Here is a 26,913-nt window from a genome sequence, read left to right as displayed (position 1 = left end):
TGGTGGTGGAAGAAGAAGTGTTCAGATCCTTTATTTAAAGGTCCAGTGTGTTGGATATATTGGCAGAAGCAGAATGCAAGATTATAATTATGTTTTCTGTGTATGTGTAAGTAAGAACTGTGTTTTTGTTATCTTTAAATGAGCTGTTAATAATTATATAGGGAGCAGGTACTCTCCCATGTAGATCTCCATGTTACACTGCCATGTTGCTACAGTAGCCAAGAATGGACAAACAAAAAATTGGCTCTAGATAGGGGCGTTCGGCCACTGTAGTTAGCAGCCTCTGCGCAACAAGCAGTGTCAGAGAGATGCTGATTTTTTATTTAGACTGTATGCCAGTTGAAATCAAAAGGTCCATTTGTTTTGGAGAGGAAGAGACCTCTGCAGATAATGTGGCTCCCGGTAAAAACCTCCTGAACATCTGGCTTTTAAATTATCCGAATAGAGCCGAACATCATTGGAAAAACACTGATTTGTAACGTGGCGCTGCTTTATTCAGTATTTTTAACAGTTTTAATCACCTTGTCCGTTTGTTTTGGAGTAGTCTCGCTCACTAGACCTTTCTCAAGAAAAGAAAGGTCTGGCTGCGCCGACTCTCACTTTAAGATTGGAGAAAAAAATGCCCCGGCTTTTTTATTTCTTTCAACCGATCACAATCGTTCTTGCAGCAGCAATGGTGCGCTTGCAAAAATATTGCTGGGGGGAAACAGGTTTTGGTGTAACACGCCCACAAAAATATCGCCTACAGGACGCGAACCATGGCAGAAAAATGGCTACATCCCCACAAGACCAAACACTGCAAAAGTTAGTAAAGGACGTTTGTCGACTATGACAACCGGAGGTGGTAGGGCAGGACTTCCACGGGTGGCTCGTTCCGCCCAATGAGAGGCTGATCTATGCAGTGAACTTCCGCCCACTCAGACTAGTTTTGGAGAAGAAGAGACCTCTGTGGATAAATCGGCTCCTGGTAAGACCGGAGGAATTCTAACCGGGAGCATTTTCAAGTGGTTGTAATTTGCCATCTTCACCACTAGACGCCGCTAAATCTCCTAAATCTAGTATCAATAATACAAGCACAAATTCGCAATAGCTACAACTATGTACTTGCATGCATCCACGCGTTCGTGCATTCACACACAACCTCACAAACACTTGTAGCGAGTACAATGATGCCGCCCCATGACAACCAGTCCATGATTTATGAAAGGGGACGTGTCAAAATAGTGTGTGTGTGTATTTGTGTCTGTCTATTTGTGCATGTGTTTCTTCATGTTACATTAATCCATTTGGAAGTCATAGACTTTTTTGTGAAAGGGTTAGGGTAAGGTAAGCTAAATGGCATGATCACAAACACACAACTTCACACACATACACAAACACCTGACGTCCATGCCAAATTTCAGCCCATGAGGGCAGAAATTGTGGCTGTAAAGGAGTGGGGAGATTTTGTGGACTGAGAAAGCGAGCTGAAGTGCTGCTGGTCGCAGCTAACAGTGTAGAAATACGTCATTTCAAGTGAAAGTCCTGCACTCAAATCAAACTTAAGTGAAAGTACTGGAGCATACTTAAAGAATCAAAATAAAACTTAAATGGTAATACTGACTGTAATATTTGACGATAGAAAGAGACTGGATTACTTGGGTGTCTTCCAGTCTGATTGCGTGACGCTGAGTTGCGTTTCTCCAAAAGTTAATCTTATCACAACCTTTCACCGCAGTCCACTGCTTTTTTTTTTTTTTTTGCATCCCCTGCAGCCCTCACCGCAGCCTAGACGTCATACCCACATTCAAACTAATGGAAAGACTTGTAATTTTGCCGCCAACGCCTGATTTGGTTTGAAATAGCCTGAGGTAGTTTGGCCTCTTGTGCCAGGCAGAAGTTTGTGTCCCATGTGTGTCATTCAGCATTTGTCAGCCCTTCTGTCCTGTGTGTGTCCGTCACGTCCCAGCTGGTTAGTTTCAGCTTTGTAAAAGCCCTAAATAGACTCGCAGTATTTTGGCCGGTGCACCTGCAGTTTGGACACACGTGTTTTTGGGCTCTTTGAAGCTCCGTGAGTCGTCTCCTGTTGCTTTGAAAACATTCGTCATAGCTGAAAAATGCTGCTAATTGGCATCAAAGGTAATGTGCCTAACTTTGTAGCAGTGTTTGTAAAGGGTGATTATTTTAGTTTCCCGACTATATGTCTTTCTTTTTTTCTTTTTTAGGAGATATTGAATTGTATAGTAAAAAAAAAAAAATCATGGCAGTTTTATTTTGGAAAAAGTACATTTACTTGTGTTGCTCTTTCTGCCATAACTTCTTAATAATGAATTTTTTTTTAGCATACATTTAGTATGTGAGGAGAAGTATGTGTGACATAGAGTAATTTGCTAATTAAGACACTCATTAACTTATTTAATGACCCTGTTAGCGCACTGCAACGGTTATGTTTAATAAAACATTGACTATAATTAGACAGCAAGTGTTACTGCTTGTTGGTTCCAACTATGTTCTCCACAGACTGTATGCAGTATATGTACATGCACATGTATGTTATTGTTTTTATGACACCTCATTTCCTGGACTGAAGCCCAGCTTACCTGCTCAGTATGTGCTGTTACTCCACTCGCCCTCAGCCACTGATTGTGCAATACATCACGCCTGCTTTCACAGTTCATACCCTTAAAGAGCTCTCCGAGGCGAGGGTAACTCGTCACGCAAACTCACTATCATGCAAAGCACACACAGCCTTACAGTGCAGCACTGTACCTCCATTACCTGCTGTGGGATTTGTCAGGTGAATGTAGCCCGCCTGCCTGCCCGCCTGGCTCTGTCTAAATCATGTTGTCGAAGGCGCTATTTGGGTTTACAGTTCACGTGTCGTACCGGTTTTTCAATTATATGTGTTATCTTGGTAGTCTGACACTTTAGGTGAGAAATATGGCACAACATATCTCAGAGTGCGGTGTTTAGTTTACTGTAGGTAATGTGTTTTCCATGTTTGGTAGCTTTATTCTTTCTAGGGTTGTAAAACAAACCCAGCGGCTAAGTTGCAAGTGTGTGTGCGTGTGTGTGTGTGTGTGTGTGTGTGTGTGTGTGTGTGTGTGTGTGTGTGTGTGTGTGTGTTAATGCACCAAAGTGATGCTATGCTCTGGCAGATATTTTTAGCATCTTTTCAAAATTAATACATTTTAAGAATTCAGATTCTTCGACCTGAGGAAGATGCACAAGAGAGATGTGATGAGGCAAACAGAGAGGTATGAGAACAGGAGGAGAGTGATATTGACAAGCCGAGAGGGAGATAACAACACGCAGATAGTGTAGTATGGATGTTTCACTCTCTGGCATGACGGCTGGATGATACTGCAGTGTTTCTTTATCCAATTATTACTTGTCATTACGCACAAATGCTTTGCTATTCATAGGATCTTTGAGTGTATTAGTGTGAGGTACATACGTGTGTGTGTGAGTCACAAGGACCCTCTCCAGATGCAGGATTCAACTTCTGTTCAGTGACACAGCGCGCAGAGAGGCGAGCAGAGTGCGGATGTGACTGCCAAAAGCTGGCTTTAGTGCCACAGCTGGTGTTTGTGTGTGTGTCTGTATGTACACAGGTGCACATCATGTGTATGTGCACTTGCTGTCAGTTGTGCATGTTTGCGCACATTGCAGCACAGAAGTGCATCGATGCATGCGTGCACCGTGAGGGAGAGGAAGAATAGCTCGCACCTCCACAGTGTGTATTCTGTGGCTGATGTTGCAGCCGACTGACAGGCGGAGAGGAGGAGAAGGCGGAGACACGGAGGGGGATGGGAGCAGGCTGACTAGGTGTGAAATCATAACCAGTGCTCATGGATGTAGAAAGCCATACATCAGAGGTGGTTATGCGAATGAAATCACAGCCAAAGGGTTAATCGGCCAGTAAAGGGTTTATAGGCGGCTCCCATTCGTCATAAACCCAGCTGTGAATCAGTGGCTGGAAAGAGGATTGATTTTTTTTTTTTTTTTTTTTTTTTTTTTTTAAAACCATCATCATTCAGGATGATCAAACCCTCCTCATCAAAATGTTTGATTCAATGCCCAGAACCTGTGGTTAATATTCTCATCCCTGGTGCTTTCTGTGCCACTGCAGGCCTGGGTTCAAACGTCACCAGCATGTCTGTAGTACACGCTGCTTTCCAACAGATTTCCAACTGTTTTCATAAATAAAATGAAAATATTTTTGACTGTGAACTCTTGAGTAGCTTGATATTTACACCAAAGTGGACCGGAAAGGCTGAAGGCAGGTCAGGCTGAATATTTGTACAGAGAAAGGTGCTACGCCGGACCATCGTGGTGAAGAGGACGCTGAGCCGGAAGGTGAAGCTTTGGATTTACTGGTCCATCTACGTCCCAACCCTCACCTATGGTCATGAGCTCTGGGTAGTGACCGAAAGAATGAGATCGCGGATGTAAGCGGCCGAAATGAGTTTCCTCCGTGGGGTGGCTGGGCTCAGCCTTAGAGATAGGGTGAGGAGCTCTTACATCTGGAGGGAGCTCGGAGTAGAACCCCTGCTCCTTCGCATCGAAAGGGGTCAGTTGAAGTGGTTCAAGCATCTGATCATGATGCCTCCTGGCAGGTAGGAGGCCCCGGGGCAGACCCAGAACACGCTGGAGGGATTACGTATCTCATCTGGCCTGGGAACACCTTGGGGTCCCTCAGGAGGAGCTGGAAAGTGTTGCTGGGGAGAGGGGCGTCTGGGGTGCTATGCTTGGCCTGCTGCCCCCACGACCCGGCCTCGGATAAGTGGATGAAAATGGATGGACAGAGAAAGTGTCCTTTTATTAGCTGAGTTTAAGCTTCGAAAAATCTATACATTTGAACACAAGTGTCTTGATTACAGATAGCGAAGAGACGACAGGAAGTTAGGTAAAGACAGATGCTGCAAACGTCCCCATTTGGACTCAAAGTGCGTTTCACCATAAGCCCCACAACGTAGAGAGTTTTTAAGTAAGTGCACAGCAGAGTTATTTTGTATATTTCATTAGTATTATTTCAATTTTGGTTTTCAACTCACTTTGTGTCCGTTAGTTTCCAGAGTGTGTTTGCTCATGTCAGTGTAGTTTTTGTTGTTTAAACATCTGTAGTTTTAACAAAAATAACTTATTAATGATTTTTAATCATTGCTACACTACTTTGGTTATATACCTTCTGGCTGGTCCACGTGTGAAAGGCTTTCTCTACATGGACTGTACAAAAAGACGTCTGAGGGATCACCTTGCTGAGCATAAATATGCCATCAGAACAAAAAATCATGACTCCCCCATGGCTAGACATTTCAGCGAACTTCATCATGCTAATGATTCCTTATTACCCATAGAGGACACTGAGCACATTAAACCTTTGGTCATGGGGGTGTAACAGAATACAGAAGCTTTTTGGATCCATCAACTGGATGCTTTAAAGTATTCTGGTCTCAATGAGGATATAGACTTCATGTGTTTTTGTGATTTGGTGTTTGTCATTGCTCTTCACAAGCTTCACCATTCACTCAACCTATATGTTAAGATAGGTGTGTGTATATTTATTTTAATTTTTTTCTGGGTAGAAAATATCGTGATAGTAGATTGTCTCCGTTTCACCCAGCCCTAACAAACACTAAAGACATTCCCTAGTTTTGTTTAATCTAAATTGATGAATTTGTCCTTTTCACACCTGTTTTTAGTTTTTAGCTTAGATTTAGTTCACTATAATAACATTTGTGCACAGCTGTCAACAACTGCTCAAAAACTCTCTATAGAAACTGTCTCAGTACTTTATTTTTCCCTCTAACAGTACCAAATAATAAAGCTCCCTTCTTGAGTCTTTCCAGGAAATCATTAGGAAATTGCAGACCTGATAAAATAATTATAAAAATTACAAAAAGCCTTTGAAATGTAGTGGAATAAAGAAGCATAAAAAGGAAACACCCAAGTAAAAAAGACAGTCTGAGTTCATAGAAAATCCCAAATTATTAAAACAGTCTTTTCTCCACTATGCTTATTATACAAGAGAGAGAAAATGAACCTCAGCAGTTTTTCAGCCAGTCTTTCCTGCGTCCTACTGTCACCCTCCCTTTTCTTTTCACCCTCAGTTCAAAGGTGAGCTTTATTGGCGTGACAGACGGGCGTCTTTGCCAAATCCATTCCACTGTTGGATCGGTGCGTGCCACCACAGAGCGGCCTCTCCTTTATATCCGAACATGTTTCCAATCCCTCCCATTCATGTTCCACTGTACCACTACAGGTCTGATGTGCTTACAGTATGCGGCTACTGTATCCACTTACTATTGACACAGCACACACTAAACCTTTTCCCTCTGCTCTCCTTATTATCTCGGCCCGCTCCTTCTTTTCATTTCATCTGGTTCTCTGTAAATGCCGTGTCCAGCGGTGTGAAATCTGTTAATCGATCGTGACACTGATTGCGGGCCGCTGTTGTAGGGCGACTGTGGCGACAGCGAGAGGGAGAGACAGAAAGGCCAGGGGGATAGAGAAAGAGAGTGGATTGGTGTGAGGTGTAGTGCACGTGTGTGAGAGTGTGCACGTGCAAATGAGAGGGTGAGAGGACGGGTGAAACAGAAGGAGGGGAAGAGATGAAACAGAGAGAGGGAGCACGTGGATGAGAGACAGGAAGAGAATAATGGATGGGTGGAGTGTGTGTGTGTGTGTGTGTGTAGGGGTGGGGGGGGAGGTGAATGAAATATTCCTAATTGCCAGGCTGAAGGTTGCCGGTTGCTGGTTTAACGGCTTGATGACTCTAATGGGCCATTGTGTGCCATTTAGATATTGTTGTGGTTAAAAGGCTTTGGCAGCCACAGAGGACGCCTGTCACGGCAGCCCGCAGAGGGAGAGGGAAGACGGGCCACAAGTGCGTCTGTGTGTGTGTGTGTGTGTGTGTGTGTGTGTGTGTGTGTGTGTAAGGGACAGCAAGCCAGAAAGCAGCGAAGAGACAGAAGTAGTAAATGCGAGAAGAAGAAAGTCGTTATCATGTTTTTTTAATTATTACTTTATTGACGTTTTGCATGAGTATATCCGCAGGTAGATGCGTAACAGCTCACTCACATATAAGCATGTTGAAGGACTGTATTACATCATGCTGTGACGACAATGCGGAATCTTTCTCTTCTCCAAAACCCTCCCTGTAACCCCACCACCCCCACACAAGGCCCTAAACTAAAAGAAAAAGCAACAAAAACAACAACAGTAATTATAATACTTATAAACAGATGTATCTATCTCCCAGTTTCTACAGTTCCACCCCCACACAGACTTATATATGCAAACAGCTGTGCATGCACCAAAGTACTTACAGTATTCTACACACTCACACACATGCTGTATACTGTACATCTATTCGCTCACAGTGTCTGCAGACAGAAAAGGACACCCAGAAGTAACCCCTTTTTGCATATGTGCATGCATGCATACACACATATCAAGGCATGCGGGTGCTTAACAGAAAGCCACTGTATAAAACATACATCTGCAGTGTCTACATGCACAATAGAGCACATTACATAAAAAGAAAAAGGAAAAGTAGTCATGTTTCGTTTTGCCAGCTGAATGCTTTTTGCTGTGATACAGCATTAGGAGAGTGAGAGTGATGAACAGAATTATAAAGAGTAAGATTACATGCTGCATGCTTTCCTGTGAATCTGTCGTATGTGTGAAGTAAATTTTAGTCCTGTGCGAGAATGGCGGACTCCGCCACTGACAATGAAAACTATGATACCCCGAAACACAGTTTTTGTTTAAATAATTTCCAGGTAGAAAAAAAGCACCTCATCACGTACATAAAATAAAAAAGCGCTGAGCAAACGCTGCCTCAATTAGTTCGTTTTTAGCCACCGAAAAAAAGTCCTACCTGAAAAAATCTATATCAGTTGAAGTTGACAGGTGATGCTGTTATCTCAGAGCACTTAGTTTCAAAACAGGGAGCAACCTTACTAGCGTGGAACCAGTGGCGTTGTTAGGCCTGGGCATCCAACGCTACATCTCTGAATGTTTTATACACAGATCCAAACTCCATTGACAAAATCATTTTACTTCACAGAACATGGGAGTTGCTGGTCTACCACAGCCGCCATCAGTTAGTGCAGAAGGTAGAGCGTAGAAAATATTACCAGTGTAGGGGACACTTGAACTGATATTGATTTTTTTTAGGTGGCTAAAATACATTTTGCTGTGGCCTCCATGCACAGCAGTACATTACGTAGCTTCCGTGATGGTAGATTTGGTTCAGCAAAGATGTTAGCAAAGCAAAAGGTACATAGAATAAGGACAGATAGGTCAGACTCCTGTGTTTAACTATATTTCCTTAATTTACGGCTGATAATGACAACAGAAATAATCAAGTTTGTTGATTTCACACATCTTCGCAATTGAAATCAGTTACCACTTGTCTACCTGGAAGTGATTGCTGTAGCACAACATCAGCGATTCAGTTTACACAGGAGAGATTAACAAAATATAAATACATTGAATGGGTATATGCTGAAAAAATATAGACCATAAAAGCAAAAGAACATCTTCAATCTTCAATTACACATCTTCAGAAAACTGTACCAGGATCCTGTTGCAACTGCCATCATCAGTAACACCCAGGCATCGTCCGGCCGACACACTCGCACAATCAGCTTTTAGTGTGTCCCGCACGTTACAGTTAAAGTCATCATGTCCTGCCAGAAGAAGACGGCCACTCTTTGAGAGACAGAGACTGAACAATGCAGAGGAAGTGAATAAATCCTAGAATTCTGAATGATACAGTCCAGTGGCAAGTTTTGACTCCATCTGCCCTCAAGCTAAACAACCTGTCACATCTCTGCTACGTGTAGCTCTCTGCTCTCATCTTTCTTTAAAGCTTCACTGGCTCCACGTTCTTTTAATGAGGACAAACACACACATGGACAGGTAACCACAAGTGCACACTAAGGAGTGATCTGATGGTGACATACTGAGGGAGTGTCTCTGTGCGTAAGCATCTTAAGAGACTGAAAAGGAAGGAGGGCGGCGTGCGGAGGAGATGAGGGTTTTAAGTGCTGGTGTTCGGCTTTACGCAGCAGAAACAGGGTTAGTTAGTCAAAGAGGGAAGACTGGAACAAGCGAGGTAGGAGAAGAGGAGCATACAGATTGGCTTATTGTCTTAGCCCGTCTTCTAACATGTTCTGTTGTGGAGACAACCCCCCACCACTGTCACGCCAATAAAGCAGATTTGAATTTTAATTTTCATCACAGCGAATGAAAGGAGTCCTCGGTGGGGGAGCCTTACAAGTGAGGGATGGGGTAGAGACAGACGGGGTGGTCTGTGTGAATCGGAGATGAGAGAGCACCGGGGAGATTGTGAGAGAAGGAGCATAAACCTTTCTCAGTTTTCTCTTTAGCACGTGCCTCCCAGTGATTTCATTCTTTCATCATTCCAGTTACACAGAACATTTGTTCCATCTGTCATCGAGCCGCCGCGGCCTCGACCTCTGCACCCCTGCTTCTCGAGGTGCCAGAGACGGAGGACCAGAGGCACATTCCGCAGTTGCACTTGTTAAGTCAGAGTGGATGAAGAGCACCAGCTAAATGCCTGAAATGTAAATGTAAAATGCAGAGGATGGGGAGAGCGGTGGAGATAAAAGAGGAGGGAGATAGAGAGGGTAGTCTTTGCTTTGGGAGGGATGGGAATGGAGAGGCGAGGAGGAGGGGGGGCGGAGGACGAGGGAGATAGAGAGGGTGGTCTCGCCACTGACAGTGACTGAGAGCGAGCCTTTATCGTGTTGCCAGGAAAAGAACACAGAAGCACATATCAACCGTACTCTCACTCTATTTCCCTTTGCTCTCTACTCGCCTCTTGCACTCTCCTCCTCCTCATCCTCCTCCGTACTCTGTCTCTTTCCTCTGAAGAATGGGCAGTTTCATGTTTCGCTCGCCTCTATAGGCTGAGGACAGTTTAAGGGTAAGCGTTGACCTCGGGCCCCTGGCTTTGCTGCGCGTTCCGAGGTATCGCAGATGAAGTGTAAAATTGGGGGTGAGGTGAGGTGAAGAAGCGCTGATAGCGGGTTCATGTGAGATGAGAATGTACAGTATGTGTTTTGTGAGAGGATTCGGTTTTCATAGTGTGAAGTGGTGAGAAACAGCCTCAGCATGATGATGGCTCTGGGCCTACAACTGACAGCACAGCCCAGGTGCACCCTGGGATGCATGATAGATGGAGAGGGGTGGGGGGGGAGGAAGGGAGGGAAGGAGGATGAGCGCAACAGAAGGGGAAAGCAGGGAGAGACTTAGCAGGGGAGGCTGAGAGGAGAGGGAAGGAAAAAGTTGCAGAGGTTGTCAAAGAAAGGAGAGAAGGAAGAAGGAGAGACAGGAGCGAAGGAGGCGGAGAGGGGGGATAATAGGGGGGAGAGATGGAGAGCCGAGAGTTGAGGGCAAGCCAGAGCAGGAGATTGAAATCAGCAGATATGACAAGAGTGGAAGAGATAGCAAAGGACAGACGGAGAGAGTGGAGGGGGAATAAATGGATTAATAACATCCCTCATCTGGACCTCACTGTCCCCACCTCGCACCCTCCCTCCCGCCCTCGCCGCCACTTCTCTCTGTCTCTCCTCCCTCCCGCTCAACCCGCCGTCACCTTTCCCCTCCTCCCCTCCACTCGGAGCAAGGGACAGGAAGAAAGATGTCTGACTACAGAAGCGTGCTCACCTCCCTGACTCCCTAAACCACTTTACAGCCGCCCTGGGACACTCTGCGGTCCTCCGGAACCTTGGTGTCTTCACTGTCCCCACTTTCACTCCCCACCGCATGACTTATCCTCCCTTTTTACTGAGGGACATTTTAAAACTCTCTCTGTGAGAGTTGCGAAGTTGAAACTTTGGGGTCTTGAAGGTTAAATCTGTACATCTGTGTCCTGCATTAGCACCGTGGGTGTTTTTGCTTTGAGAAAAATCACTTAAATCGTTGCTTTGGTCACTTTACTGTGGTGTTACTGTGGATGAATTGGCAGGTTTCACACAAGATGTTTGACGTTTCTCTACTTAATTAAAATAGAAATATTAGCCTATTCTACACCTGTTGCTTCATTCTGCCATCTAAATAAGTATGTTTAATGGTTGACAAGGTTTCAGAGTTAATAGAGGCAGTCTGTCTACTTTTTGGCTGAGCAAGGTACGAGCGAGAAGAACAAATTACCCGTTTGCTAAGCCGTTTGCTTAAACAACAGGTCATTGATTTCTAGTTGACCACTATTGATTTTGTCAGCCGAAATAACACCTAACAGGCAGATTTCATCAGCAGTAGCTAGCTATCTTATTAAACCAATGCTCCATGACTTATTTGACAGCCTTGTTTCCCACTGACAGTCGTAAAGATGATTTTAAAGGTACACTGTGCAGGATTTTCCTTAAAAAAAATCATACAAAAATAATCCTCTAATCCCCTAATAATCTCACTCATCACTTATGACCCTCTATAAGTGTGTGCTGGTGTATTTATCTGCACAGACTTTGCCTTTCGCCTGTGTTTTCTTATATTTTGCTGTGTTCAGGACGTTACTGGGCACAGCGCAAAGATGAGGTCGGGACTTTATAAAAAGGTAGCAGCCAGGTGCCAAGCAGTAACAGCACACATCCAAGAGGAAGCTGCAAAAACTGCAGACACAGCGCCAAAAAACGCCCACAAGTATAGCAAAGCCAAATGCAAGGCTTTCACTTTTGATGGCAATAGAGTCTACAACAAAAGCTGACAATTCCTGCGTAGTATATCTTTAAATATACACTTGATGGATATATACGTGATCTCATGCAAAAGCTGCAAAAGTCAGTAGATATAGAAGACATGGAAATAAAGATGCAGCTTTGTTCTTGTATCACAGCGGAGAGCTGGTGTAGTTAGTCGCAGTGTTACGAGTATGATAAGGAAGATGTAATATCAAACTGTTTTTAATTCAAACATAATCTTGTTTTGCTGCTTATCTCACACTTGGATAAGCAAGACAGAGGTTAGATTTATGTTCTGTTGTTCGTATTTTCTACATTAAAGACCAGGAGTCCCATTGAGATTAAAAATCTGTTTTTCAAGGGAGACCTGGCCGAGACAGGCGGCAGCATAAATAAAAGCACATAGTTACAAGAAACACAAAGAGAGACCAAATAAAAAGGAAGTAAAAAAAAAAGGGACTCACAGCACAAAAGAGAAATATAAAAGAGTTATTTTTGTAACCAGGTTAATGAAATGCTTATTGGATGATGTGTCTGTTCGGTGTTACACTATCATGGATAACGTCTTTGTTTGAGGTTGCAAAACTAAGAAAGAGTAGAACAGAGCTCGAAACGTTTAACTACGGATTAGGGAAGTCTATTTCGGTTAATTTTGCTTTTGATTTCCCAACATCCATTAGCCGATAACTAACCGGTTGTTTTTAAAAAGAAGAAGCAAAATGACGTAAGTACAGGACACCTTTCCTTTTAGTGTGGCGCTCCATTGACTCAGTGAGCTTTAGCACCACATTTCAAAAAGCTATCCATTTAGAGGTGGTGACATTTTAATGTTTTGTAATATAAATGTGCCTTTTACTGTATTTTCTGTAGGCTTTGCTAACAGACAGCTGGCTCGCTGTGTTAATATGCAGAAACATGGTTCCCATTGCCCCCGTCCTGTCCCATTAGCCTTCGCCAAAGATAATCCGTAACAGAGGATAACGCACTACAAGCTGCGTCAATGGTACGAAATGGTGTACACTTCTGGTCTCCTAAAGCCCTATTTCCACCAAACACTTTCGGTATGGTACCTTTGGAACCAAAATTAATTCTTCAGACATGGTACCTAGTTGTTGTCACTCACTGCTCCGTCCAGCACCTGCTGTATTTCCCGTATTTTCACCAGTGACACAGTGGGAAGTCTGCACCTCGTTTATTGTCGACAGAACAAGTCTGCACGCCGCCATTTTCAGAACAAAATAAAAGGGGCTGCAATGAGAGTCTCTCTCCATGGGGTATTAAAAAAATGTGCATTTAGTCCTTCTCAGGGGGTTTAGTGTTATGAGACGCTTTTATTTTTCTTAGAGTGAGGATTGCGATATATGCATTTCACAGTTTCACTCATTACTTAAAGTGTCTCTCATCCAAGACAGACAATAAAAACTAGATTAATAGTCAAAGTTGTCACAGTGAAATTTAAGGTGTGCTGATGGATTCTAGTCGTCAACTCACGTATTGAGAAACATTACAAATTAACGTTCCACCTTAAAAGTCGCCAGCAGTCGGCCCAGTGAATTAAGTTATTTTCCTTTGGCCTGTAGCTGCTGTGAGAGGCAGCAAAACATCCTTTCATTTTATACAGTTTACTAATAAAACTCTCCACAGTATGAACAGTGGTTACATGAGCCTCAAAACCAGACACAACTCAGCCCTGAGCAGAGTGACCGTCCTCTACTGACCAATCAGACTGCAGTGTTCACAGCTCCACCTTTTAGCACCAGATCTGTGTGCTAGGTACCCCAACAGAGGGGGGACCAAACATGAGGGCGGTACGGAATGGTTCCATTGTTACCATCCACAACTTTTCACTGTGGAAACAGAAAGAAAAGTGTACCGAACTGAGCTGAACAGTATGGTACTGCTCGGTAGAAACGGGGCTTAAGTGGGCATGCTCATCTCTTCTCCACATAACCCCCCCTGGTTTGGACGTGTTGTGATCTTCATGTGGATGGATGAAATCAGATTCAAAACTAGTTGGTGTGCAGTGCAGTAAACTGATGGTAGCAAAATTTACCTGTAGACCGATATATGTAACTGGTCATAAATATTCTCATTGATTAACTGATGAGCAGTTGACTATTGACATTCTCAGTATGTAAGTATTGCAAAGGCCCAGACACACCAAACTGACATCAAAGAACTAGGGGCAAGAAAAGCTGTGTTGCACCACTCAGTGTTCAGTGTTGTCTGTGTCTTGGCCAAATAGTTGCACATGAACACATCAGCCGACATCCTACACAGTGGATGTGTTATCATGAACAGGGCTTTTTTCTTTTACATAACATGTAAAGATCAGAAAAGATGCACTCAGCTAATGAATGCTTGGTAACTTCTGCAGGAAGGAGGGGGGGCCGAATGCACTGCAACGTCCATGGTTCGACTCCCAGTTAGAGGACCTTTGTTGCGTGTCGTATCCCTCCCTCTCTCCTCTCATTTCCTTTTGCTTTCTGCACAGACTGCCTGAATAAAGGCAAAACACCAAAAAAATCTTTATAAAGAAGGAAAAATAACATTTGCAGTCCAAGTTAGAGCAGATAAACACACATTTTAATCCATTACTTACACTTAAGCCCTTGTTTCTTTACTTTTTAAAATGCTAAAAAAAGACACCATCCTCCAAACACTTAAAATGCCGAGCATTTCCACAGAGACTTCTGTCTGGGGATGAAAAGAAGGAGGCTGCTTAGCTAGTCTATGTCACTGCTTATCCATAATGTTCGACAAAATTCAGTCATACATATGTTAAAAAACCAACTCTCCATCTTATGATTTATCACGCAGCCATATTCCCAGAGACGAATACGCACATCTAAAAGCCACACCGCCGCCATATATTTTGTAGACTTCACCCTTCCCTCCAGCCACCCTATTTAGTCTCCTCAGCCTAACTCTACGAGACAAACTCACAGACACACTCTCAGAGAAAGAACTATTACCGTTCTACAAGGACCAGGGGACAAACAAGAGCAGCAGCAGGAAAAGCATCAGACTGCAGAGGCCCCTCGGTGGGTCGTCTGCTAAACTTAGAGCAGAAATGGGCCAGAGAGAAGCGATCTGTGCATTCCTGTGTCTGTGCCCGTGTGTGTGTGTGTGTGAGTGTTAAGTGGCATTAACTTCCATTCAGTCTGATTGTGTCAAGATGTGAAGCAAAACACCCTCACTCGGTTTAATTTGCCCACTCCTGTTTCCCTTTTGGATTTTTGTTTCTTTCTTTTCATCGTTTAAACCTGGTGACGGGAACGTAGGCTGCGAGAAGGTTGCCACATTGCAATCAAAACTACGTCAAGGCAAAATTAGTCAAATACTCTGATGAAGACCTGTGCTTTTTTTGTTTTAATTAAGGTTCAAAAAGTACTTAAAATAAGGTCACTGTTAATTAGATGATGGTCTGACAAATGTGCCAGCTAATTAAGCTTGTATGTGTTTGATTAAAGATAAGTAGGCTTCCATGATAAGAAATGTGATGATGAGGCACGAGAAGAGCGAAGAAGAGGGAAAAAGAGATAGGGGAGGTTTAATTGAGGTAGTGATGATAAGTGTGTGTGTGTGTGTGTGTGAAGCGAGAGACAGGGAGTGTGAGGGACAGAGAGGAATGACGGGGGAGCAGAGAGGATGGCTTGTCATCAATACGTAATTTCAGTGCACGTGGTGATGGCGGCTTGTGCTCGCAGGCTTTATCTGAAATGAACGCAGTTGAGCACTTGTGTGTGTGTGTGCGAGTGTGTGTGTGTGGATGCCTGTGGCTGTGCTGAGTTTATATCTCCTGCCCACTGTCTTTTAAATTCACTATATTCAAGTGAAGGCCAGCTGTTCCCCCCTTTCCTCCCGCCTCACCTCCCACTCTAGCTCTCTTTTTCTGCATCCCTCCATCCCGTTTTCTCTCAGTCTTGCTCTCTCACACTCTTCCACTCTATCTGGCTGGCTCCTCTCTCCATCAGGCAGTGCAGCAGCAGTCAATAGCACCCCCCCCCCCACCCCCCACCCCCTCTCCCGCTCAAGTTCAAAGGAGCCTTTATAGGCAGGATAGAAATATGCATTGCCAAAAACCTCCCAGCAACAGACACCATCATCTCTCTCTGGCTTGCTCTACCTTTCTATCTCGGTCTTTGTCTCTCTTCCACTCACGCTGTTTCTGTCTGCCTCATCGTTTCGTCCTCACAAAGAGAAAAAATACCTATATGGTATGTAGAGGTTTATTAAAAATGCCTTTAAATCAGTGCCGTTGCTGAGAGCATGACAGGTTAAGTTGAGGGTTCATTATTGCTTTATATTAACATACTCTTACTTAGTTTTTTAAACAAGTGTTTATTGGCTTTTTAACATACTGCAAATTTTTTTACGTCAAAAACAAGTAACGTACAAAATAGAACATTAACAGTGAGGCATCATTGTGAGTACTTTTCCAAGGATTAAAATAAATAATCAGAAATGCTGCCTATACAAATATTGACATACAAAGGAGCAAAAGAAGGAAAATGCACACGACTATGTTGAATTCAAGAGATTAAGACAGGTAGACTTCTGTAGCCTTCTCCCCCTCTGGTCATGTAGTCAGCGTCCCCATATCTTATTAAAAGTAGAATATTTACCCTTAATTGTAAGAGTACGTAAGTTTTTCTAGGGCAACAGAGTGTCACAGTCCAGTAAACATGGTCTCATAGTGGATTTCCAGGATCTGTGCTATGGTGTGTTTTGCTTGTGGTAAGCAGTAGAGTTTCATTTTCTCATCTGCCTTGCATAGTTTACAATTTACAGGAAAACTTATTCTTACTTCTTATACTTCTCTAATCTTTACATTAAAGTGACTGTTATGAAACACAGTTTACCCGCTGGGATTAATAAGATATTTCTGATTCTATAAATGTACAAGATTTTGCCATACAGGCTAATTTTCATTTCTAGTCCATATCAGGTTGACAGATTATTTAGAAAAAAAACCCTTAAGAAAACATACAAGAACACATAAGCTCAGGCCTTTATTTCCTTTTGCACAGAACTCTTGCTCAGCAAACATCGGACTTCACGGGTCCAAAAAGTTGTATCCGATCCAAAACTGACCTAACTTAACCCAATGTGCGTAAATTAGTTCAGTCAGGAGAGACAGAGAATGAAGTAAAGATAATATTTAATACAGAAGAAGATTTAACAGAAGTCTTTGGTGTTTGGACACCAGGGGGAGATATCTTGTGATCGAGGGATATCTGAGCGGCAGCAGGATACATCCCCCCATGGAGTCCAGACACTGGTGGTGGTAGTGGTGGTGGTGGTGGTGGTGGCTGATGACTCTGAGGCTGATGAGGCTGATGAATCTGTAAAGGTTAGGTGGTGATGGGGAGATGGAGGGTGCACACAACTAAAGCAAGAAAGAACTACGGCAGAGAAGGAACCATATTTAAAATGAGGAGCAGTAAGATGATAGGCTGACAGAGAAGGTATGTTGCTGTGCTATTGGTTGATTGTGAATCAGCTGATGACTCAATTGACCTACCCAGACAATGACACCTAGAGATAGTGAGTGAGCATACATGCAAGGAGTGAATGGCAGGGTGAGAATGAAATTTTCTCTTCTTCGCTAGAGCTTCATTACACACCACGTGATCAGGATGTGTATGCCTGGAGACATATTGACACACAGAACTGAGACCCATAGCAATAAAATCTGATTTCTAAATCTAAATTTGATGAAATTTGGACCCATGAAGACCTCTAGTATTTAGTCTTGTACTAAACACTTTGAATCCAAGGAATAACACCCCTAAATCATTGGTGTGAGTCGCTGAATGCTGGAGATATTGGCCATACAGTCTACCTTCTACCTTCTCTCAAATATAGTGGAGCTAGATGGCACTCAGCTTGTGGTGCTCAAAGCGCCAAAAAACACATTTGAAAAACTCAACAGCAATGTCTCTTTCTAGAAATCATGACCTAGTTACTCAAGATAATCCACAGACCTTGTTGTGAGCAGTTTCATGTAGGAACTATTTTCTTCCTACCAAACTACACCCACCAACCGTATCACCACGCAGAAGGAAGAGTGCATCTACTCATGGACGAGACAACACGAGATGTAAACATTGANGACCTGGTTACTCAAGATAATCCACAGACCTTGCTGTGAGCAGTTTCATGTAGGAACTATTTTCTTCCTACCAAACTACACCCACCAACCACCACGCAGAAGGAAGAGTGCATCTACTCATGGACGAGACAACACGAGATGTAAACATTGATGGCATCCTCCTTGGCTGAGCTGTAAAATAAGCTAGCGGTGCTAGGTGAGCTAGCAGTAGATGCTTCCCTTTATGTGGTGATACAGTTGGTGGGTGGAAAGTAAATAGTTCCTTCGTGAAACTGCTCATAACGAGGTCTGTGGATTTTCCTGCGTAATCAGGTCATGATTTCTGCTGCCTTTATTTTTTTGGAGCACCATGAGCTGAGTGCCATCTAGTTCCATTATATTGGAGAGAGGGCAGACACCTCTATGACCAATATCTCCAACACTCTGCAGCTCACATTAAATCAATCTAGACTGATTAATAGCACTACAGGTAAGAGGAAAAATATGTATTAATGATTTTAGGGTGAACTGTCCCTTTAAAGCGAGAACACTTACAGCCATGACAGACAAGTGTAAACAATAAGATCTTCAAAATCCAAATCACATCAGTTACCTTGTAATACATATTTAAATCAGAATGCTCAAATACAACAGAAACAAACACCTAACTGACATGAGCAGTGTGTTACCTGAAAATAATTATCGACCGGGCCTTTAAACATTTGCAGCACCGTGTCAGCTGTCAGTCAGACGGAGAAAAATGGTCTCTGCAGTTCGAGCGATAGCACAGTGTGTTATAGATATTATTACAGTGTTCCCTGTGGTTACATTACAGCGCAGTATGTACAGAACGCAGTGCATGTAAGTGCAAATGTGTGCATGCACCTGACCTGTGAAAGCCTGTTTCCTTGTTCCCTGTTTATTTTGCTTCATGTGATCATTGTACAATCCGCTTTAGCAGTGTGAGTCGTCGTGTTGTCTCATCGTGCTGTTTCGTGTGTGTGTGTGAAAAGTGTGTACGAGTGCTTCTGTGTGTCCAAGGCAACACCCCAGTATTAGTCTGTGATTGCAGTCGTGATTTGTCATTTGGTGTTCTGTATTGTGTGTGTTCGAGTGTGCCTTTCTATTCGAGGGTGGCTTTTAAATCCAGCTGCGTGTGTGTGCATTCGTGTCTGCATACAAATGCGTGTATGTGTGTGAAGATGTCAGTGTCTGTTTTTAAAGCCATTCAAATTTGTGTGTATATGTGTGTGTGAGAGTGTGTGTGCATATTCCAGAGCAAGATTGGAAGTGGGTCTATTTCTTTTGCAGTCACTGATGTGCCCCTGTGTGTGTAATTGAAATACCTGAGTTATTGACTCTCTCTCCCCCTCCAAGTCAAATAACTGCTTCAGGAGTGTGTGAGTGCACTCATTTAGAGGCTCTGGGGCAGAGCAGGCAACTCCGGCAGACCAAGGCCCGTCAACCATGGAATACACACACACACAAACAACACAAAGAAACACACACGTATGTAACAAAGAGAGAGCCCTACTGAGGCCAAACTAACACAAATACAGACGTGCAGGAACACACGGGCAAAATGAGAGACACACATACACACATACAAGGTTAGGGAGTAACTGAATACAAGTAACTAAGTTATAGGGCTGCCCTCAACTAAGAATTTTCCTAGTCAACCAATAGTCATCATTTAGGGCCATTAATCGACTAGTCGTCCGCATGTTCACGATATTAACTTATTATTAAATTATATATTTTGGGCGGAGCAACACAAGCAACCGTCCTAATGAACCTTCATTAACATAGACCTATATTTTATCTACAAGTGCACGTCACACACTGAGCGAGCCGCCTGTTAATGACGCTGTGGGCTAATGGGCATGTAGCTACTTCCATGTTTCAGATGATACGTCATGTTTGTAGTCGACCAATGAAGATGAGTTTACATATCACCTTGGGTTCGTCCTTCACCTTCTCAAAATGATCCCACACTTTGGATTTCCTGCCCGACATGTTATTAACTAGCCTGTGGAATAACCGCAGGTACCAGCCCTGGAAATCAACCTGACCAATGAAATCCTGCTGACTAATGTGACTAACGTTTGGTTGACTATTAGGAGGCAGCTCTACTTAGTTCCAAATATGAAAGTATGAGCAGCTGTGTTCAGTTACAGTTTAAATTGGTGGTATTGTGAATAAAGTTGCTGTCTTTAAAAATATATTACTTTAAAGGATTACTTTGTTTGTTTTGTTTTATTTAGTCTAACACCATGTCCTACATGAATGTAACATCGGCAAGCGTCAGTTGGATTGCATTGTTATCTATTGAAATGTTCCAAATGGCCATGAGCATGACACTCTTTTTATTGCTGTTGCTAAGTTTAAAGGTGCCACACTGGACAAAGAACGGCCGATTGGTGAAGTTGAAATGAGGAGTTATCACACAGCACCTCCCAATTTAACTACCAAACCTAGATTATGTGGCAGCTGGCTGGATTGAGATCACCAGGGAGCTTGCTTGAGCTTCTTGCAGACCTCTCATCCAAGAGGCTTTTTCACTTCAGAAGAAGAACAGAACTGAAGAAGCCTCTTGGATGAGGATTCCCAGAACTTGTTTCACCATCCCAATGTTTGCCAGGTCACTTTGCTATCACCATCACAATGTTTGCCAGGTCAATCTGCTCTTAGACTTCACCCAAGAGTGAGACCATTCAGGATTATTAAATTTTAGTAAACATGTTTTGCTTCTACCTTTATCATTACTGTCAGACATTTCTTGGCCTTTTCGCTACCACACCAGCCGGTTAACGTATTGTTTTTGGACGAGACAAAACCAACTTGCATTACGTCAGCGAGAGCGTTTATTGTTCCGGTGTGGCGCTGTTCATTCTGGTAGTTGTAGGGTTTCCTCCTCTTGAGCAGAAGCAAATGCCACAGCGCCTTTTTCTCAATTTTCTCTGGTTATGTAGAACACATTTCAAAAGTATTTGCATTTTATACTGTATAGACAGCCCACTTTATATTAAGACCATCTTTCCAGCAGTGAATAACCATGTGCATGCACGCAAGCAGGTGCGTCACAGGCACACTGCCGTACTTAAACAAACAGCAATACACCCTTGATGATACAGTAATTGTTTTGCATATTCAAGAAGGAAATGCTTCAAAATAACCTTCATCACATTTTATTTGGAACTGCTATACAAACAAAAAACCAACAACACCTGTGTTAAAAACTAGAGACACAATAGTAACAGACTCAGAACATGATGACTAAAATTCTTTCAAAATGGAAGCTTGAAGATTTCTGAGAACAGTAATTTGAAGTGTTACATGTGTCTGTATTTAGGGCTACACTTCCCTTCTGCAATTCTGCCCACATCATGTTACTTTGCGAGGCAGCTGGATTCATGAGATCACGCGAGAATCACAAAGATCACGTGAGAATTCAGGCCTGATCTGCTACATAGCCTGCCTCAAACAGCTCCCACGGTAGACAAAGTATTGCGAAATCTCTGTGGACACATTCCTGCCGTCACATGCTATACACCGTCATGTCGCCCATTGATACAGACATATTAACTGCACAAACTGGCACCTACACACACACACACACACACACAGAAACACACATTGATACAGAAATGTCTCTATCCCCCACCCACATGCACATGCCTCCTGTAGACGAGGGCACACATGTGTCCCTTCCCTCCGTCCCTCTTCTTCCTCTCTCTGACAGCAGCAGTCCTCTGTGCTTGAGCAACTCAGGCTTAGCCTCCTCCTGCCTAAATGGCTGGCTGACTGCCTGACACACACACACACAGAGACACACACATGGCCACGTACACACACCTCCGTTTCCCTGCTCCTTCACCAACTCCTGGCTTCCTGCCCCTTCACTGCTCACTCGCTCCACACAGGATCACAGCCGTCTGCCAGGCCTGCCCTCTTCCTCTCCATTCATCCTATTGTCACCACATTGTCCTCTGCCTGTGTCCCTCTGGAGCCTTCAAATCTCAGCTACATCCTCGCTGCTTTTTGTACATCTCTATCTTTTTATTCTCGCTTGCTTATGTCCTTTCTCTCCCTTTTAGTTTCTCTCTGTTTTCCTCTTTTTCTCTTATCCGTCCTCTCCTCTACGCTTTTATCTCTCGCCGTATCTCTCCATCTCTCCCTCTCCCCTGTCTCCACCGGCCATTCATCCCGCTGCATTGTGTGGTGTAGTGTATTGTTGTCTGTGTACAGTAGCCAACGCTGACGTCAGCCGTAGATCCACAGAGAAGACAGTGACCGGCTCAGAAGCGCATTCAAAGCCTCGCTGGCTGGCTTCCTGCGTCTGGCTGACTGACTCTCTGGCCTCGCTACCCCCTCTGGGAATTTTAATACTCACTAATCGATCACCTTGTGCCAACAGAGGTGATAATGTGGCCAGACCCTAATTATTGTTGCTGTAAATGAAGAGAGGTGTTTTGCAGCACTTAATTTTACCCAAGGTTTCTTATCATTCCGTCCGCTCCCACCAGTAATTTTTTTTTTTTACTACCATATCTCTCATCCTTTCCCTGCTTCTGCTTCTGTCTTGCTCTTCTTTTAGCATGCTTTTTTTTTTCTCAAAGGCTAATGAAAATTCTGCAGACCTCTGGCACTCTGAATGAGTGTGTTGGACAGTACATTAATACTGCTCTTAAGAAGAGAAAGATAGAGAGAGGAAGCCAGAGGAAATGGGGGGAAACAGGGTGGCGGGGTGCTGTGTAGAGGATAAAGGGGGGAGCGGGAGTGCGCGAATCTGGAAATTCAATTATAACTGTGCCCTGGCAGTAATTCCACTGGTATAAATGGGACGGCAGAGCGAGAGAAGAGATGGATAGAGATGGATGAAGGCTGAGAGAGAAAGAGGCAGAGAAGAGATGGAAAGTTGAGGAACAAATGGATTCAAGTTAGCTGAGGAACATGGAGTCCAACAGCCGTGTGTGCATCATTATTTCATCATTTCGAAAACGTGTTTCGCACAGCACGAGACGATAATGACATGTCTGAAACCTCACGGACGCAGCACATTTGCAAGCGCGTTCGGCGAGTGTTTTTACATACGCATTGAAGCTCTCAACATGCCACCTCGATGGTATAGCCCTGATCTCATTAATGCAGAAACAAGGTAACGTATCAGCCCATGTGCGTCCCCTGGGAGGAGCAGGTTAGCCTTTGATGTTGAGTGAAGCACAGAGAGAGTCCTGAGGAGCCAGAGAGATTTCAACACCTGCCTGCATGTCCTGACTGTCAGCTGCAACTGACTGTACTCATATACAGTCCACAACCGAAACACGCACAGGGAGTCTGCAGATTTCAATTTCATTATTACAAGGCCTTAAAGATCCAGTTGGTAACTTTTATGAAAACAACTTTGTGTCATATTTGCTGGACCTGTCACTATATCCTGAACGAAGTATATCATACAGATAGCCTGTGAGAGCCAAGGAGTCTCTAAAGCAGCTCTCGATCATGTCAATGGCTCCATCAACTGCAGTCAAACTGTCATTCAAGGCAGCGCTGATCAAATATGAATTAAGATTCTGTTACTGCGTTGCCTGTTTCAGATTTGCTGTAAAATGAGAAAGTCTAGTTGGTGGACAGGGGTTGGTACTCTGATGAACTGTATCCAACATGGCGGCTAGGTCACAAGCTCTCTCATGTTACAGCTAAACAATGCACTAAAAGGTGTTTCTGAAAACATTTGAGTTTATAGAGTGACTGACATGATTGACAGCTGCTTTAGAGACTCCTCGACTCTGATTGGTTGTTGTTGTTCACATGTAGTAAGACCATAAGTAATACTGCAAGGCAATAGAGTAGGCAGAGGAGTATGATTTTTTTTCACAGATTATCTTTCTCATTTAGTGCTGTGTAAATATAGTGACAGTTTCAGCTAATATGAAAAAAAGTTATTTACCAACTGAAGCTTTAAAAGTCATTAAATAGTCTTAAACTTGAAGTTGTGTGTTCATAATTACCACAAACATTTGATCTGATTTCATTTCTTCATTTTTTAATTCCTTGTTGTCAAAATGATTCAAGCCTTTCTGCGTGAAGGTCCACATTTCTGATGTTACAAATCTTAAAACTGAATCTAATACTGTGTTATTACTTTATAGACAGGGTCAAAGTGTATTACCTGTTGGAATGTTTGTTAATGTAGCAGCTGACAGGAAGTAAACAGAGACCAAAGCTGGTGCCCTTGCAATGGAATAGCACTGAAACGATCCATAGACCAACTCACAATGTTGTTAACCGTAACTAGCTTGTAGAGATCCCTGCATCATCTACATAGAATGAAACGGCGCTGAGGAAACGCTGCTTCAATTGGTCAGTTTTTAGCCACCTAAAAAAAAGACTCATCTAAAAAAATCAATTTCAATTTAAAGCCGCTACAAGGAACTTTTAACTGGATATGCAAAAGTCTCTCGTTTCTGCTGATGTCTGTGCGTGACCTACAACAGCAAATGAGACCATCGGTGTGAAGATAAGCTATTTCTATATCGTGTATATCCATACCTTTAGGAAACTGTCTCCGGGTCCGCCCCAGGTCGCTTCCAGGACGAAACGATTTACGGCACTCAGACGCCACACGTCATCTTACCTAGCTGCTTACACACAGAGAAAATCCAATCCTCGGGAAGTCAGGAAATCCTTCAGGATAAACGTTTTATTCGCTAGCGATCTAGCATTTACCAGCCCAATCCTGGCAGGAGCCGGCGGGTCCACGGCGTTAGCTGTCCGGGGAGCCACACACAGAGGCCGCAGGTTGCGCAGATTCACCCTGCACCAGCAGGGATGAGGAGAGCAGGGGCCGCTGGGCTGGAACACCTCATCTGGGCCGACGACAGGTACCAGCCAGGCGTCGACAGGGTCCAGCGAGTGCCGAGAAATAAAGAGGCGAGGCACCGCTCCATACTCAGTCCAAGAAGCCGTGGAAGTGCTCGCCAAGCAGGCCTTCAGCCTTACCAGCCGACCGCTGCGTTTACCCCGGTGGCGTGGCGCTTACGTGGGAGAGGTGGAGCTGGGGTGCGGCAGAGGTGAGCTGGGGTTCCCGATAGGAGCGGGGGCAAAGTTTTCCCGTCTTGTTGTTTAATTCATCCCCAAAACAAACACATGCGCGAGCCAGGTAAGGCTTCATTCCGGCAAAACACTACCGCTTTTGTCCACAGGGTCGCCAAAATCAACTCAAAATGAAAGTTCCTTGTAGGGGCTTTAAGTGTGCACTATATTTAGAATATTTTTACTGCTTTACCTTGCCATCAGACAGCTCTTTTTGACAGGAAACTGAAGCCGTTACCTCAAAGTCACCAGACTCCATTGAGAAAAACAGTAATTTAACTTGGCAGAACACGGGAGTTGATGGTCTACTGCTGACTTGATTGGTTAGTGTGTCAGGTAAAGTGGGAAAAAATCTTACAAATATAACATACACTCCAACTGATATTGATTTCTTTACGTGGCTAGAATAGGTTCTGCTGCAGCCCCATCCACAGCAGTACATGGTTTAACTTCGGTGCGGATAGGTTGGTTTATCAAAGATGCTAGTGAAGCAACACAGCACATAAAATAAGCACAGCAGAAACATCAGATAAGTCAGACTACTGTATTTAACTGTACATCTTTGAACGTCTGTAAATGAGAAGAAATGTGACGCGAACAAGTTTTCTTATTTCACTTGTCTCTGCAGCTCAAATCAGTTGCTGGTTGTCTACCTGGGAGTGACTGTTGTTGTGAGCTGATGTCACAGTAATTTAGTCTATACCTGCACTTACCTGTTTGGAAAGTATAGATTAACCTAACTCCTTCTATTAACCATATACCTGCATAAAACCTTCCTCTGTGTTGGACCACACTGATGATTTGTCCGTAGACCTGTAGACACCCTGACACAACAAAATCACTGTCACTCATGTAATATGTCACATTGGAAGCATGAATATCAAAGACCATAAACACGCTACTGTGCATGAAGTAGCTGGATTCACAGATCCGACTCGCCCATGCACAGTAACGAGCTTGTGTCGCAGAACTGCAGAGTCTTGTCTAGACTAGCATTTCTCACCTCCTCCTCTTCTGTCCAGCTCAATATTCCATTTCAGCACTGGTGGCTCGGATATCAGTCTGTGAGCGATGTTTATTGGAGTGTCTCTGACTGTACTGCTGTTTGGACCTGCTGTACATTCTGTATCTCTCATATTTAGATTCAGCCTCTCCAAGGCAAGGGACTTAGAGAATGTTTTATGTACAGCGTGACCGGGCTGTGTGTGCCGTTTTCGAGTATATTCATCGTCTTAATATGTGGCACCTTGCAGGTTACATTGAAATTGCATTGTTCCAACACGGCTGTAATAAAACAAATTGATGAAAATGATCAATGAGATTAAGGACAGCAGCTTCGAGTCCCCAGAATTTGCTCCAGCCACCCCCGTGTACAAACTCATTAAAGGAGTCATAAAGGCAACTAATGAAAATCATGACCGGTATCATTACAAGCCCACTGGTGTCCTCTCGCCTTTCTCCTCTGTGAGCGAGAGAATAAAGGCGGCTAAATTAATGTTCCCACCAATAATGTTACAAAACCACCGCCGTCCTTTAAGTAGTATCTGTTCTCCTCTGTGTGTAAAGCCAACTAAATTAAAGTTCAGGCCAATATTGTTACGTAACCGTTTACACTCTGCCTCTGTGTGTGTGTCTCTTGTCATTTTCCAGGATGACAACTCCATGTTCTTTCAGTTTGGCCCCTCCATCGAGCAGCAGGCTTCAGTCATGCTAAATATCATGGAGGAATACGACTGGTACATCTTCTCCATCGTCACCACGTACTACCCTGGTTACCAGGACTTTGTCACCAAGGTAACTGCACTCAGCTGAGACAGACATGTAATCAGAAAGTAAAAATGACACAGAACAGAAGATGAATGAGCTTACCTGATCACTTCAGTGTCACATTAAATATGTTGCAGCTCTGAACATGAAAATTTACTGTTCAAATCAATATATAGAATTTTAATATTGATGTTGATTAGCGACAGGTTTACTCAGCATTCAGTGGTTGGTATGAACTCTGCAATTGTCCTCTGAACT

The 26,913-nt window shown here is 43.5% G+C and overlaps 1 protein-coding gene across 1 annotated transcript in view; it reads left to right on the top strand.

The window, feature by feature from the left end:
* The window catches only part of LOC126405365 (glutamate receptor ionotropic, NMDA 2B-like), a 205,327-nt gene that overhangs the window by 81,872 nt on the left and 96,542 nt on the right, over nucleotides 1-26,913 (top strand). Inside the window, exon 5 of the mRNA XM_050069073.1 lies at nucleotides 26,539-26,682. Within this exon, the coding sequence (XP_049925030.1) occupies nucleotides 26,539-26,682 (144 nt within the window). The remainder of the gene's footprint in view (nucleotides 1-26,538; nucleotides 26,683-26,913) is intronic.

Source organism: Epinephelus moara, chromosome 18 (assembly GCF_006386435.1).
Source record: "Epinephelus moara isolate mb chromosome 18, YSFRI_EMoa_1.0, whole genome shotgun sequence".
NCBI lineage: Eukaryota > Metazoa > Chordata > Actinopteri > Perciformes > Serranidae > Epinephelus > Epinephelus moara.
The sequence above is the reverse complement of the archived record's forward strand: the minus strand, read 5'-3'. Positions and strand labels throughout refer to the sequence as shown.